Source organism: Myotis nattereri (genome assembly GCF_964212035.1).
Source record: "Myotis nattereri genome assembly, chromosome: 5".
NCBI lineage: Eukaryota > Metazoa > Chordata > Mammalia > Chiroptera > Vespertilionidae > Myotis > Myotis nattereri.
Genome location: NC_138080.1, coordinates 78,382,752 through 78,395,736, shown reverse-complemented (window position 1 = coordinate 78,395,736; position 12,985 = coordinate 78,382,752). Strand labels below are relative to the sequence as shown.

At 36.5% G+C, this 12,985-nt stretch overlaps 1 protein-coding gene across 1 annotated transcript in view; it reads right to left on the bottom strand.

Moving 5' to 3' along the window:
- Nucleotides 1-12,985, bottom strand: part of SMAD5 (SMAD family member 5) — a 39,566-nt gene that overhangs the window by 12,311 nt on the left and 14,270 nt on the right. Inside the window, exons 2-3 of the mRNA XM_081092035.1 lie at nt 7,794-8,365; nt 1,113-1,364 (exon numbers count right to left, since the gene is read on the bottom strand). Coding sequence (XP_080948161.1) covers nt 1,113-1,364; nt 7,794-8,196 — 655 coding nt within the window. The 5' untranslated portion in view covers nt 8,197-8,365. The remainder of the gene's footprint in view (nt 1-1,112; nt 1,365-7,793; nt 8,366-12,985) is intronic.

The following is a 12,985-nucleotide window of genomic DNA, read 5'->3' as shown; positions in this document are numbered from 1 at the left end:
GAATGGAACTGGAGAGTATTATGCTAAGTGAAATTAGCCAGTCAGAGAAAGATAAATACCACATGATCTCACTCACTTGTGGAATATAGAGAACTGCATAGACTGATGAACAGGGACAGATCCAAAGACAGAGAAACAGCGATCAGACTATCAATCCCCAGAGGGAAAGTAGGGGAGGGTGAGGGTAAGGGGAAGAGATCAACCAAAGGACTTGTATGCATGCATATTAGCCAAACCAATGGACATGGACAACAGGGGGATGAGAACATGAGTGGCAAGGGGGGGAGGTTGGGGGTTAATGGGGGGATGAGGACACATTTGTAATACCTTAACCAATAAAGAAATTTAAAAAAAAACAACTGAATCTAGGACAAAGTATGAAAATTAGCTTTTGCAAATAGTACATAACAGCAAGTTAAAGGGTTGATACTTAATTCTTCTTTTAAAAAAGAATATGCTTACATATGACTCCACATGCACTAGGCATTCAAATATTTCACAGAGTGACATAAGATGTGTTTGTACATGACATTACCAAAAGTTAGAAACTGGATAAATTATAATCTACTTACCTTTCTCCAAGTAAATCAGTTAACCAGTCATCTAATTAAAGATAACTGGAATTCAATTTAACCTTCCAAAGTATAAAATGATTTGACAAACAAAGTAGTAAAGTTTAAAAAGCACAAACATTCCAAGTCAAAGAAATTTGGGTCTGAACCCCTAACATTTATTAGCTGTGGGACCTGAGGCAAGGTACTTAAACTCTTGGAGTTAGTATCAATTTATTTTTCCATCTGTTAAACAGAAATAATATCATCTCACATGCTGTTCTGAAGATTAAGTTTAATGTAATGTCTTTTATCACAGCATCAGTTATATAAAAGGCACTCAATAAACGGGACTTAGTATTATAAATTATATGAAAATATGTAAACATGATATTTGGCAAAATAAAATCTAAAACTCTTCTGTAAATCAAACAATTACCAAAGAATATAGTCAAAAGTAGCTAGATCTTGACAAAGAACAGTTCATCCAGAGAGTCATCAGTATAATAATTGTTGATCCTCAGGGATTATTTTTTTTGTATCGATAAAATAAATTCTTACCTGGGAGCTGAAATGGACTTCCTGGTCCAGAACTTGCTGGGGAGTTGGGATATGTGCTGCTAGCAGGGGAAGGGGGATAGGGGCTATTTGGAGATAAGGGGAAAGGAGTGTTGTTGGGCTGATGGAAGGAATCTGGAAAAGTTGCATTTTGTGGCATGTGCGGTTCATTGTGGCTCAGGTTTCTAAACTGAACCAAAAGGCTGTGTTGTGGATTGAATTCATTATGACGAGGCACTAATACTGGAGGTAAGACTGAAAGACAAAATCAAAAGTTATCTATCAGCAATGACTAAAGCAAATATCCCATGCACATTAAGGGGTACATAGAAAGGATTCAGGGAAAACTGTAAACCTATTAAACAATTCACTTGTAGGAAGTACTGCTTTGTAGAACCTTGAATCTATTTACATAATAATTAAACCCAAAACCCTGTAAGCATTTAGTATGTATAAAGTACTCTGGGAGACAGAAAACCCAGAAAAGATACCACTCCTGTTCTATAGGAGATAAGGGATATTTTAAAACAACCATATTACAAAAAGTTTAATGCAATGAGAATTCAACAAAGGTGAGTACTTCTAGCTGGCAATGAGTCAAACAAAATATTGTAGAAAATACAGTATCTGATTGGACCTTAAAGAACTAGGAAGATTTCACATGGGAGTGCTAAGGGTGGGGAGAATCAAGGAGGAGATGGGGAGAGTCCAGGAGAGAAATAAGAAAGGATAAAATAGTTGGCTTAGCCACTGAACCAGGAAGCAAGACAAGACTGAGAGATTGAAGTTGATTGAGGTTAGCTATAGAGATGTCCTGAAAGCCTCCATGTTTCCAATTTTTAACATTTCATGTTTCTTGTTTCTTTTTTATTGATTTCAGAGAGGAAGGGAGAGGGAGGGAGAGAGAAACATCAATGATGACAGAGAATCATTGACTGGCTGCCTCCTGCATGCCCTCTACTGGGGATCGAACCCGCAGGCAGGGCATGTGCCCTTGACCGGAATCAAACCTGGGACCCTTCAGTCCACAGGCCCACGCTCTATCCACTGAGCCAAACTGGCTAGGGCCATTTCATGTTTCTTAGTTTGAGAAATCTCACATTTTATGTTCTTCGGTAAAGTTTTCCCTACTCAAATAATAACCTTTCTTACGTAGAAGTCTTCATTCAAAGTCAGATTTCTAAATATGACCATAATGAATATATATACAACAAAGCCTAAACATTTTAAGAGATACATTTTTTTAAAACATAAACTTTAGCCTTAGCTGGTTTGGCTCAGTGGAGAGAGTGTCGTATTGGCCTGCAGACCAAAGGGTCCTGGGTTCAATTCCGGTCAAGGGCACGTACCTCAGTTGCAGACTCCTCTCCAACCTGGAGGCAACCAGTGGATGTGTTTCTCTCACATTGATGTTTCTCTCTGTCTTTCCCTCTCTCTTCCACTCTCCCCAAAAATCAATGTTAAAATACCCTCGGGTGAGGATTAACAAAAAAAAAAATTTTTTTAGAAAGATAAACTTTATTCAAACATTCACTTTCTCTAAAGATACAAGTGATCAAACACTTTCAAATATCTTACTACCTTTCACTAGCAGTGGTTCTCAATCTTCCTAATGCCACAACTCTTTAATACGGTTCTTCATGTTGTGGTGACCCCCGTTGCTACTTCATAACTTAATTTTGCTACTGTTATGAATCGTAATGTAAATATCTGATATGCAGGATGTATTTTCATTGTTCACAACCCACAGGTTGAGAACTGCTGCACTATAGGAAACAGAAACAAACCTAATTTCTTTAAACTTATTGTACCAATTCATGTCTTTTACAACTTTCCTATATTTGTCAATGTAATTTTACTTCTGAAAATCTCTTTGACTCTGACATCATTCTGCAGCAATAAAATCAATCTGTTTTTAAGTTTACTAGATCATACTTCCCGCCTTAGAAGCAGGGATGTACCTGAGGAATCAGAGGCTCGTATTTGTACAGCTGGGTTTTAGGGGGCAGGAGGTGTCTCTTTTTATTTTACTGAACTAGTGTTGTAATTATGTGGTTAACATCTGTTTAAAATTGTTTTATTCTACTGTATATTACCAACTTGTGTCCCACTACAGAATGATGGGACAGCTAGCTGCCATGGAGAGTAGGGAGGGCATTAGATAGCAAAAATGTCTATGTTTAGCTAGCTAGCAATCTGAAAGATTTAATAAAATAACTACTTAAGTATTCAATCCAGTAAGGATTTCTTCACTTTTATTTTTAAGGCAGAGCTCACTAACTTCTCTCTTACTTGTATATCTATACATTTTTTAGTAATTATTTTATTTTCATACAAAATAGTACATGAATAGTTTAAAAAGATACAAAAGATTATAATAAAAACAGCAACTTCTAAACCTCCTCCCATACTGCTTCCAAAGACAAAAAACAAAACAAACTCTTAGCCATTTTATTCTAAAACTTTATGTACTGCTAACTAATATGTTTATATTATTATTATTGATCTCAATACATTATTTGTATACTTGCTCTTATGACAAATGAAGCAGCTTTCTTATATCATTCTATCCCACTCACATTCCCCTTCCCTACAGTAAAGTTATATTAAAAGTTTTTGGTTAAATTAATATCCATTGTTTACATTATATATAAAGGTCATTCATTGTTGAGCTAAGTATGTCCTATGATCATATTTTTTCATGAAATGTGTTTTATCTACAGCTTTGTTCCTTCATTTGCTTAATCATATTTACCACTAATATTTCCAGAAGTCCAACATATCAAATTCCTATCAACATGTTTTCCAGCTGTCACAAAATGAACAAAAAAATCCAGTGATTCAATTTTTTCCCCTGAATCCTCCATCCTTTTGCTAAAATCTAGACTAGTTGCTATTTAAGTTTCTTACAAATCTGAAATCCTTGGACTTCCATTCTCTTCTCTCCTGTTGGATGTCATTTCCTGGACCTCATGTTCCTCAATTAACTTCCTAAGAAACAGTGTGTAAATTTTTAGTCCTTGCATATACAATAAATATTGCCTTTTGTTTGTCTGCAGATTTCAGAATAGAAAACTTTTTCTCTCTGAATTTTGGGGACAATGCTTCATTTTCTTCTAGAATCTAGAATTGCAGTGAGAAATACAAGAATCTCATTTCCAGCCCTTTGTATGTATCCTGTATTTTCTCTCTGGGAGCTTTTAGAATGTTCTTTTTATCCATGATATACTAAAATGTCATGTGTGGGTCTGTTTTTATTCCCTCTTCTGGTTGTTCAGTCACTGGGCCCTTCCAATTTTCAGTTCTGAAAACTGTTCTAATAGTATTTTTTTGATAATTTTCTCTGTTATATTCCCCTATACTCTATTTCCAGGGTTATTATTTTATTATGATATTTAACTTGAACTCATTCTGAACCAGTCAGTGTTTTAATCTAAGCACTTTCCATGCATTAATTTATCTAATCCTCCTAACAAAGCTATAGGGTAGGAATTATTATTCCCATTTTACAGATGAGGAAACTAAGTTACAGAATGGTTAAGTAACTTGCCTGTGGTCACACTAGTATATTGATAAAACCAGGATTCAAACCCAGAAAATCTGGTTCTAGGACCCAGTTTTACCACTAGACAACACTGCCTATTAGATTAAACTCTGATCCACTTGAGGTGGCCCTCTATTCTTTTCCAACTATTTTCCATCTTTTTAATTTTTGTCATACTTTCTGGCTCCACTATACAGTAGCAATGTGACCTTATATAAGTTACTTTCCTTAGTTTCCCTACCTGTAAATTTATTAAGTTTTTAAATGTTAGTACCATTTTCTAACCCTATGAAGAAATAACCTCATAGTATCAGAAAATTACTCAGTTCATAAGTGCTCAATAAATGTTCATAACTATTAGTTACTACTTCTGCCGCTTTATTAATACTAGTACCATAAAGTGATCCTGTACCATAGATTCTTGATTAACTTGCTTAAGCATACCAGAGCTATGCCTCAGTCTTTTCTATAAAATGAATCATGTCTGAGAAAAATTGATTATAAAAAATAAAACATTTCTATAGGGGGGTTATAAATCACACCCTAGCTATGGCGGAATACACTAAATTCCTATACTTTATTCCATCAATTCCTAGAAAATATCAAGCTAGGAAGTTTTTCAAACTACACTTCTCCATTAAATCCTCACATCATCCTTTCTTTGTCAATTCCTTCAGGCTACAGATTTCTTAGGTTCAATGAGAAATTGAGAATCACCTCAAATATCAATTGGTAGATCTAAAGCTCTTAAACTAAACTTTCCCTGACAGCACCATCATTGCTATTCTTTTTGCTAGTCTACACATCCAATGTTATTTTCATAGCCTTTTTGCCATACTGGGCTTATATTATATCCATGTGAAACCCAGTGTGGCACAGAGACTCCAGGGTGACCACCATGATTCCCATTTCTGTGCACCATTCTTGCATAATCCCCTCCCTTTGAGTTCATTGCCTGTGACTTGCTTCTAACCAACAGAATATGGCAAAAGTGATAGGATGTATATAATAAAATTCCATAAGAATATAATACCCTTCCAGCAAAAAGATCCTCTCTTTCCTACTGACTTTGAAGAAATAAGCTGTCATGAACGTGAGCTACATATGAAGAGGTCATGTGGCAAACAAAGGAAGGTGGCCTCCAGCTGACAACTACCAAGAGTCCAACAGCCTGCAAGGAACTGAATCCTGTCAGCAATCACATGAGCTGGCAAGCAGATCCTTCCCCAACTGAGCCTCAGATGAGATCTAAGCCCTGACCAACACTTTTGATTACAGCACTACAAAGGACCCAGTTAAGCTGTGCTTGGAATCCTGACCCACAGAAACTGTGAGATAATAAATGTGTGTTAAGCCACTTAGCTTTTGGTAATTTATTATGTAGCAGTAGATAACTAATGCACCCAGCTAGTATCTCAGTTTATGTAATTCATTCATTACAAAAAAATACTAAGCACAATCTATAAAGTGCCAGGTAATAACAATATTCTAGGCACTGGGGATGCAATGCAGAACAAGGCAGAGGAAGGTCCTGCTCATGTCAGTCAATAAACAAAATAAATGTCTAACATAGTGTCAAGTAATGATGGGGTTATTTGAGTAAGGACAGAATGGAGTGAGAAAATGTGCCATGAAAAGGTCCTGGGAGAAGAATACTGTAAGAACAAAGCCTAGATGCAGGAATATGGCAAGTCCAAAGAATAAAGGAAGTTTGACAGGTCAATGTAGGGTCTTACAGAAATCTGTTTTAAGTGTGATAGAGAGCCTTTAAAGTATTTTGAGCACAGACTGGCATGATTTGATATATTTTTTTTAACTATTACTCTGGCTGCTATGTAGAAAACAGAATGGGTTGGAGTGGGACAAAAAGAGGCAGAGAGATCAATTATAAGACTACTGAAGGTAAAAGATGATATTCTATATTGGAACAGCAGTATTAGAGATGGTGAGAGATGATACTATCAAAATATATTCTAAAGATAGAGCAAACAGCATTTGCTCATAGCTCAAAAAAAGGACTTAAGAGAGAAAAATAAAAGATGACTTCTAGGTAGCAATTACATGAATACTGGTGCCATTTACTTCAATAAGGAAAGCTGGAGAAATAAATGATTTGGTGGAGGGAAAATCAAAAGTCCTATTTAGACATTAAATATGATATATTTATTAGATATTCAAGTGGAGATATCAAGTAGGCAGCTGGATATAAGCATCTAAATCTCAAAAGAAAAGCTGACTTTGGAGTTCTAAATGTTAGCATGAGCTTATAGATGGTTTTAAGACATGTGACAGCATGAGAGCTCTAAGAAGAAAGATATAGATGGACAAACTGTTCAGAGACTGAGTCCTATAAAAATAGGAAAATAAACCAACAAAGAGACTAAGCACAAATAGGAAACTAGTGTTTAAGAAGCCAATAAAGAAAAAGTTTTGAGTGAGAGGGAAGGAGAGCAACTGTATCAAATGATGTTGGGAGGGCAAATAAGATGAGGACTGAGAATGACCCATTTACCTGTAAGAAGGCAGTCACTGGTGATCTTGACAAGTCAAATGGTAGAGAAGAAAGACTAACTGGAGAGGTGTCAAGAAAGAATGGAAGGAAAGTAATGTGAAGATAATAAAAATGGAGACTCCTTTAACAGAACTAGAGGACATAGTGCATAAGATTGTGTGTGAGTAGGTGTAACTGAGGTCAAAACAGGAATTTGTTTTTAACTTTCGTTTTAGGATGGGCAGTATTATGACATGCTTATATGCTCTCACAAATAGTCTAGTAGAGAGGAAAAATATAAAGCTGGGGGAAGGTGTGACAACTTTAAGAACAAAGTTCTTAAACAGATAAAAAGGAGTGGGTGTAGTACGTACATGGAGCTTAGGCCCTAAATAAAATAGAGACAGGTCATTCACTGGAATGGTAGAGTTACATATAACTGACTCCTTAACAATGAATTAGAATAAGCCACTAGGGAGCTATATTATCTGTATACAAAAAGCTGAATTCAAAATCCAGTATTCCTTCCAAGATTAAAATCTGTAAGAAGGAAAATACAAGGCTAATATCACCTTTTAATTACTAAATCCAGTTAAATGCAAATCAGGAAGAGAGGTCTTTTTCATTCTTCTCAAGGGGTAAAACCTACCTGGACTCTCCACTCTCTTATAGTGGTATGGGTTGATACAAACTTCTTTTTGCTTAGATCCAAAAGGAAATTCACAAATATCCAATGGTTTTAGCTCATGATGACTTTGCAAATCAGGCCAGCGCCAAACACGACAATATATAACGTGGGGTAAGCCTTTTCTGTGAGAAACCTGAAGGCGTCCGTCTAAAGATCTGGGAATAGTGACACATTTGCTCGGCTGTCCTGGACTGCTCAAGGCTTTCTCCAGTTCCTCCATGGCACCCTTTTTCTTTTTTAGCTTTTTCACCAAAGCATCGACTGCCTTTTCTGCCCATTTCTCCTCTTCATCACCTTGCTTCCAGCCCAACAATCGCTTTACTGCTGGACTAGTAAAAGAAAACAAGCTGGCCATTGACGTCATTTGATATAAATCTTCAGAGACCTTCTTGCAACTCAAAGTCAATGGCTACTGAGTGAACAGATCACAGATGACAAGTTATACACAGGTCCTAAGCAGAAGCTCCAATTTAAAAGGGAAGAGTGACATTTATCTTCATAAGTGCCATAAGCTTTTTTCACTGGTTCAAGTCCTGAAAGAGAAAGGGGGGAAAGGATAAGATCCCTAATTTAAATGAATGCAATTAATATACATTAAAAATCAATATAACTGAAAAGTATGTTATTTTTAAGTAAAAGCAGAAAAGTAAAACAAAAAAATCTAAGTCTAGAAAGAAAAAATTTCTCTAAAGTCCTGTGACCACTCAATTCCTTCTTCTTAACATGAACAAATAATTCACAGGCAATGCCAAATGTTAACCAATAGCAAAACCAGGTTGCTCTATTTTCTATGTATCATTAAAAAGAAATAGCCTCTAGATTTTGATTCTTTTAGTTTCAGGCTAATAAGCCCCCAAATGGCCTGCTAAGGTTTGATTCTGAAGTACTTTTCATCTTTGCAACGCATGTTACAAGCTATGTCAATTCTGAACATGATATGTCCAAACAAAAGTCTTAAGAAAATCTAGCTCTTCCCTAAGGTCATTATTCTCTTTAAAATGTGTCACAGACTTATAAGGTTTGGGCAAAAGCCATGGTTTTATTCAAGTCACATTATTAAATGCAAATTATAGTAACAGTTGTCATAAGATAAAATGTACCAAGCCCTCAAATAAATCCTAACACACATAATTGCCAAAAAAATGGAAAGTATCTATTTTTAGAACTAAGAATTCTATATAATAAAAGCCTAATATGCTAAGTGTCCAGTCAACCAGTTGGCCGTTCAACCAATCAAAGCATAATATGCTAATAATATGCTAAGGCCGCTCAACTGGTCACTATGACATGCACTGACCACCAGGGCGCAGATGCTCCGACCAGTAGGTGAGCTTGCTGCTGGGGTCCAGACAATCGGGATTGAGCGAGGTGGGCTGGACACGCTCTGGAGCCCTCCCGCAGTCCCTCCCCGGCTGGCCAACCTCCCGCGTCCCTTTCCGGCCCCGATTGTGCATCGGTGGGGTCCCTCGGCCTGGACTGCACCCTCTCGCAATCCATGACCCCTCAGGGGATGTCGGAGAGCCAGTTTCAGCCCGATCCCGCAGGAATGACCGGTTGCTATGACGTGCACTGACCAACAGGGGACAGACGTTCAACGCAGAAGCTGCCCCCAGCCCACAGGCCCCAGGCCAGCCAAGGCAGGTGCCAGCAGGGGTCCCTGATTGCCCCACCAGTCACCCTACAGATTGGCCCTGATCGCTAGCCAGGCCTATGGACCCTACCCGTGCACAAATTTTGTGCATCAGGCCTCTAGTACTGAATAAATTTAAAGATAATTCAAAGTTTAACTGAGAAAAGGACAGTTTGTAATTTTATAATTCCTACTGTCTTCTGTGATATTTTAAGCACATTAACTTAATGAACCTGCTCCAGGCAGACCACTACTCTGCACCATTAAGAAGCTCTTGGAGTTAATGACAAGAAGAAATGATGTGCAGTGGCACTCCACTGATAAGAGTGGGTACAATCCCCTGTGGTGACTACATAGCCAATGACAGACAATGAGCAACCAGTGAAGTAGCAGAAGTAATGCTGGAAAAAAGGTATCAGTAATAGATACTTTATAAACTGCAAAGTGCTATTCAAATGTGAATTATGATCATTAGTATTCAAAGGAGGAAGAGTGAAGATTTCAAAGATTGGTTAGATCTTATCTCAGGCTAACATACCTGCCACTGTACTACACGCACTTTCTGATCCAACCCCAATCCCTGCACCTCTGCTCATCTGTGTCTTTCAAGAGAAATCTTAGTCATCCTTAATGATAAGCTCAAATCCATCCCCTTTTGTTAAGAATTCCTTTACTACTCCACCCTAAAGAGGCTATGGCCATTTATTACACTTATTATAATTAATAAACAATATCTGAAATGATAAAAACATATCTTAACTTCCCAAATGGAATACAAAATCTTCCCAGGAAGAAGTCTTCAGCACCTGGCACTATGCCATGTGCCATACCGCATACTAAGGGAGTATATAATGAATGGCCATTGATTTTTCTATCAACTGTACCTTGCAATTAAAAAGATAACTTCAAATTTTAAGTCCAGGTGACTAAGATAATGACAATTCCATTAGAATTAAGGATACTAAGAAAGTGGCTTAGTCAGCAGAGAAGATGGTTAACTCTATTGGGAAAAGGGACATGACTGGAGATATAGGTTTAGCAAAGAAAAGATGAGAAACAGATTTAAGATTTTGTACAAAGAGCTGAAACAGTAAAGAAAATGTAGGTTTTCAACAGAATGAAAAGAGCAGCAGGTAAATACCCAAATAGTAGGGAATATTCACTGGTAGAAAAGAGGAGAAAGAATGACTGATAAAGTATCACTATGAAGAAGATTTTAGAACTACATACAAAGATACTGTGGAAGATTAAACACAAGAGAGAGTTTTAAAAGAATGGGAACAAAGAAAAGGCCAATGACTTCGTGAATGGTGAATGGTGATGTCATTAGTTAGACTTCAAGAGATTGGCTTCAGAAAGAATAAGGAGTGTCAGATTTTAAAACCTAAGACTCTAAGATGTGTGCTTTCTTAAAACTAGTACTAGGGTCCTGGCCAGTGTGCCTCAGTTGGTTGGAGCGTCATCCCATGCACCAAAAGGCCTCCTGTTCAATTCCCAGTCAGGGTACATAACCAGGTTGCGGGTTCGATCAACAGATGGATGTTTTTCTCTCCCTCTCCCTTCCTTTTTCTCTAAAATTAATTTTTTAAAAAATAAAAAACTAGCACTACGAAAATGGTAGGGACAAATCTTACACTCAACTCTTTAAATACGGAAGGATATAAATTTACCCAACTACTTTGGAAAATTGTTTGACAATATTTATTGATACTAAACATAAATTCCTAGGACCAAACTATTCCATTCCTAAAAGACATGATGGATCTCATAGATATAATACTGAAGAATTCAGATACAAAATATTAAAGATTATATCATTGCATCTATATAACATACAAAAAGAGGAAAAACTAACCAATGTTTAACATGAAGGACAAGAGAGACTCTTCTGGGGAGCTATAAATTTTCTGTATCTTGATTTGGGTGACAACATAAATGTACGCATATGTAAAAGTTCACTGAGTTATACACGTAAGATTTATATACTTTATTATAAGATATACTTCAATATAAAAAATATTTTTAAAAATTTACTAGTGTGCAGATCACCTATAAAATTAGTTTGTATTCACTAGCATCTCCCTCACCATAAACCATGAGTAAAACTGCAAATTTGCAAAAACTATAAAATTTCACAAAGTTTATTAAAATGATAGCAAAAATGTAGGGCGTGGGATTTAATTTTACCCTACTACTCTACATGCAAATTAGTTAGTTTCACAGATACTGACAAAGTACATGAGACTCCTGGGTCAGAGACAAAGGACTTTATTACTCATGGCACAGCAAGAAGCATTAGCATCAGATTTGCATTCTCTTTGCCTGGAAAACCCATGGGAGTGATGCACTATGGCCCAAATGGATGGTACTCCTGTAGTGGGTTTGCAGTGATGAAGAACAGACCTTTAGAAATTTATCACTTTTGTAGTGATTGGTAAACAAGCCTATTGTTTGTAGAGAAAGAACTTGACTATCAAAGGATTAACAGATGTTCTTGGGAAAAGCAATTTATATTTTTATGGATATTTTTGCAAAAAAACAAAAATCCTCGTAATGTCAGCACCACTGCTATATTATGCTACTAAATTATTTTGTGAGAAGAAGCCTATCCATTCACACTTGATTCATTCGTTCGTTATAAAATTAATGCATGTTTATAACTATAAACTAACGTTTATCCAAAATTTTGACTTTTCAAGATAAAGTCCCAATCAGATCTTTTAGTCACAATTCAGTATGAAATACTGATCTGCATTTTAAGTGGTTTCATTTTAAATGAGCATTTTCCTACACCACTTATCATTAGTTCACAAAGACCTAAATGTAACATGAGCTTTTCTTAAAGACTTAATTATCATTATGAACCTGTTACTGTGCTGTGTTGGAAATCCACTATAGAAAGCATGGAGAATAGGATGCATTGTTACTGACTGACATGGGATGACACTCCAACCAAATGAATAGATGAAAGTGCACGAATGATTTTGAAAAGGTAGACTTTTAGAAACAACTTTCTTCAAAGAAACAGTTATTTCAAGGATTTCAACAGCATCTTTTCCTTGGTTAGGAAAGAATTTCTCATTAAGTATAAAAAATTAATTGCTAAAGCAAAGAAAATAATATTCCTTAGAGGAGGAGGAGGAGACAACTAACATTTATTGAATACTCACTATGCCAAGCACTGTTAAGGGTTCAAATTCTGGATCTAACACACCTGTATCCTCACTCTTTCCTATTTTATATAGTGAATGTAAGTTCTAAAAATTAAATGAGATAAACATTTAACTCAGAGATGTTAGGAGGTGACAAAAATTGCAGCTTTTCTTTTCTCCTCTCCCAAAGTCCTTTCTGATGATCCCCATCATCTCCCGCCATTATCTATTGCTCCCTCCTTCTCTTTTGTTCTCATTTCTTTGACTCCTCATTTTTTGCCTCCTTTCTCCATTCCTCAGCTTCTTCCACATTCCTCAGTGCTGGTTTTGGAGAAGCTAAGCTACTACCTAATGATGTATAAACTAACTAA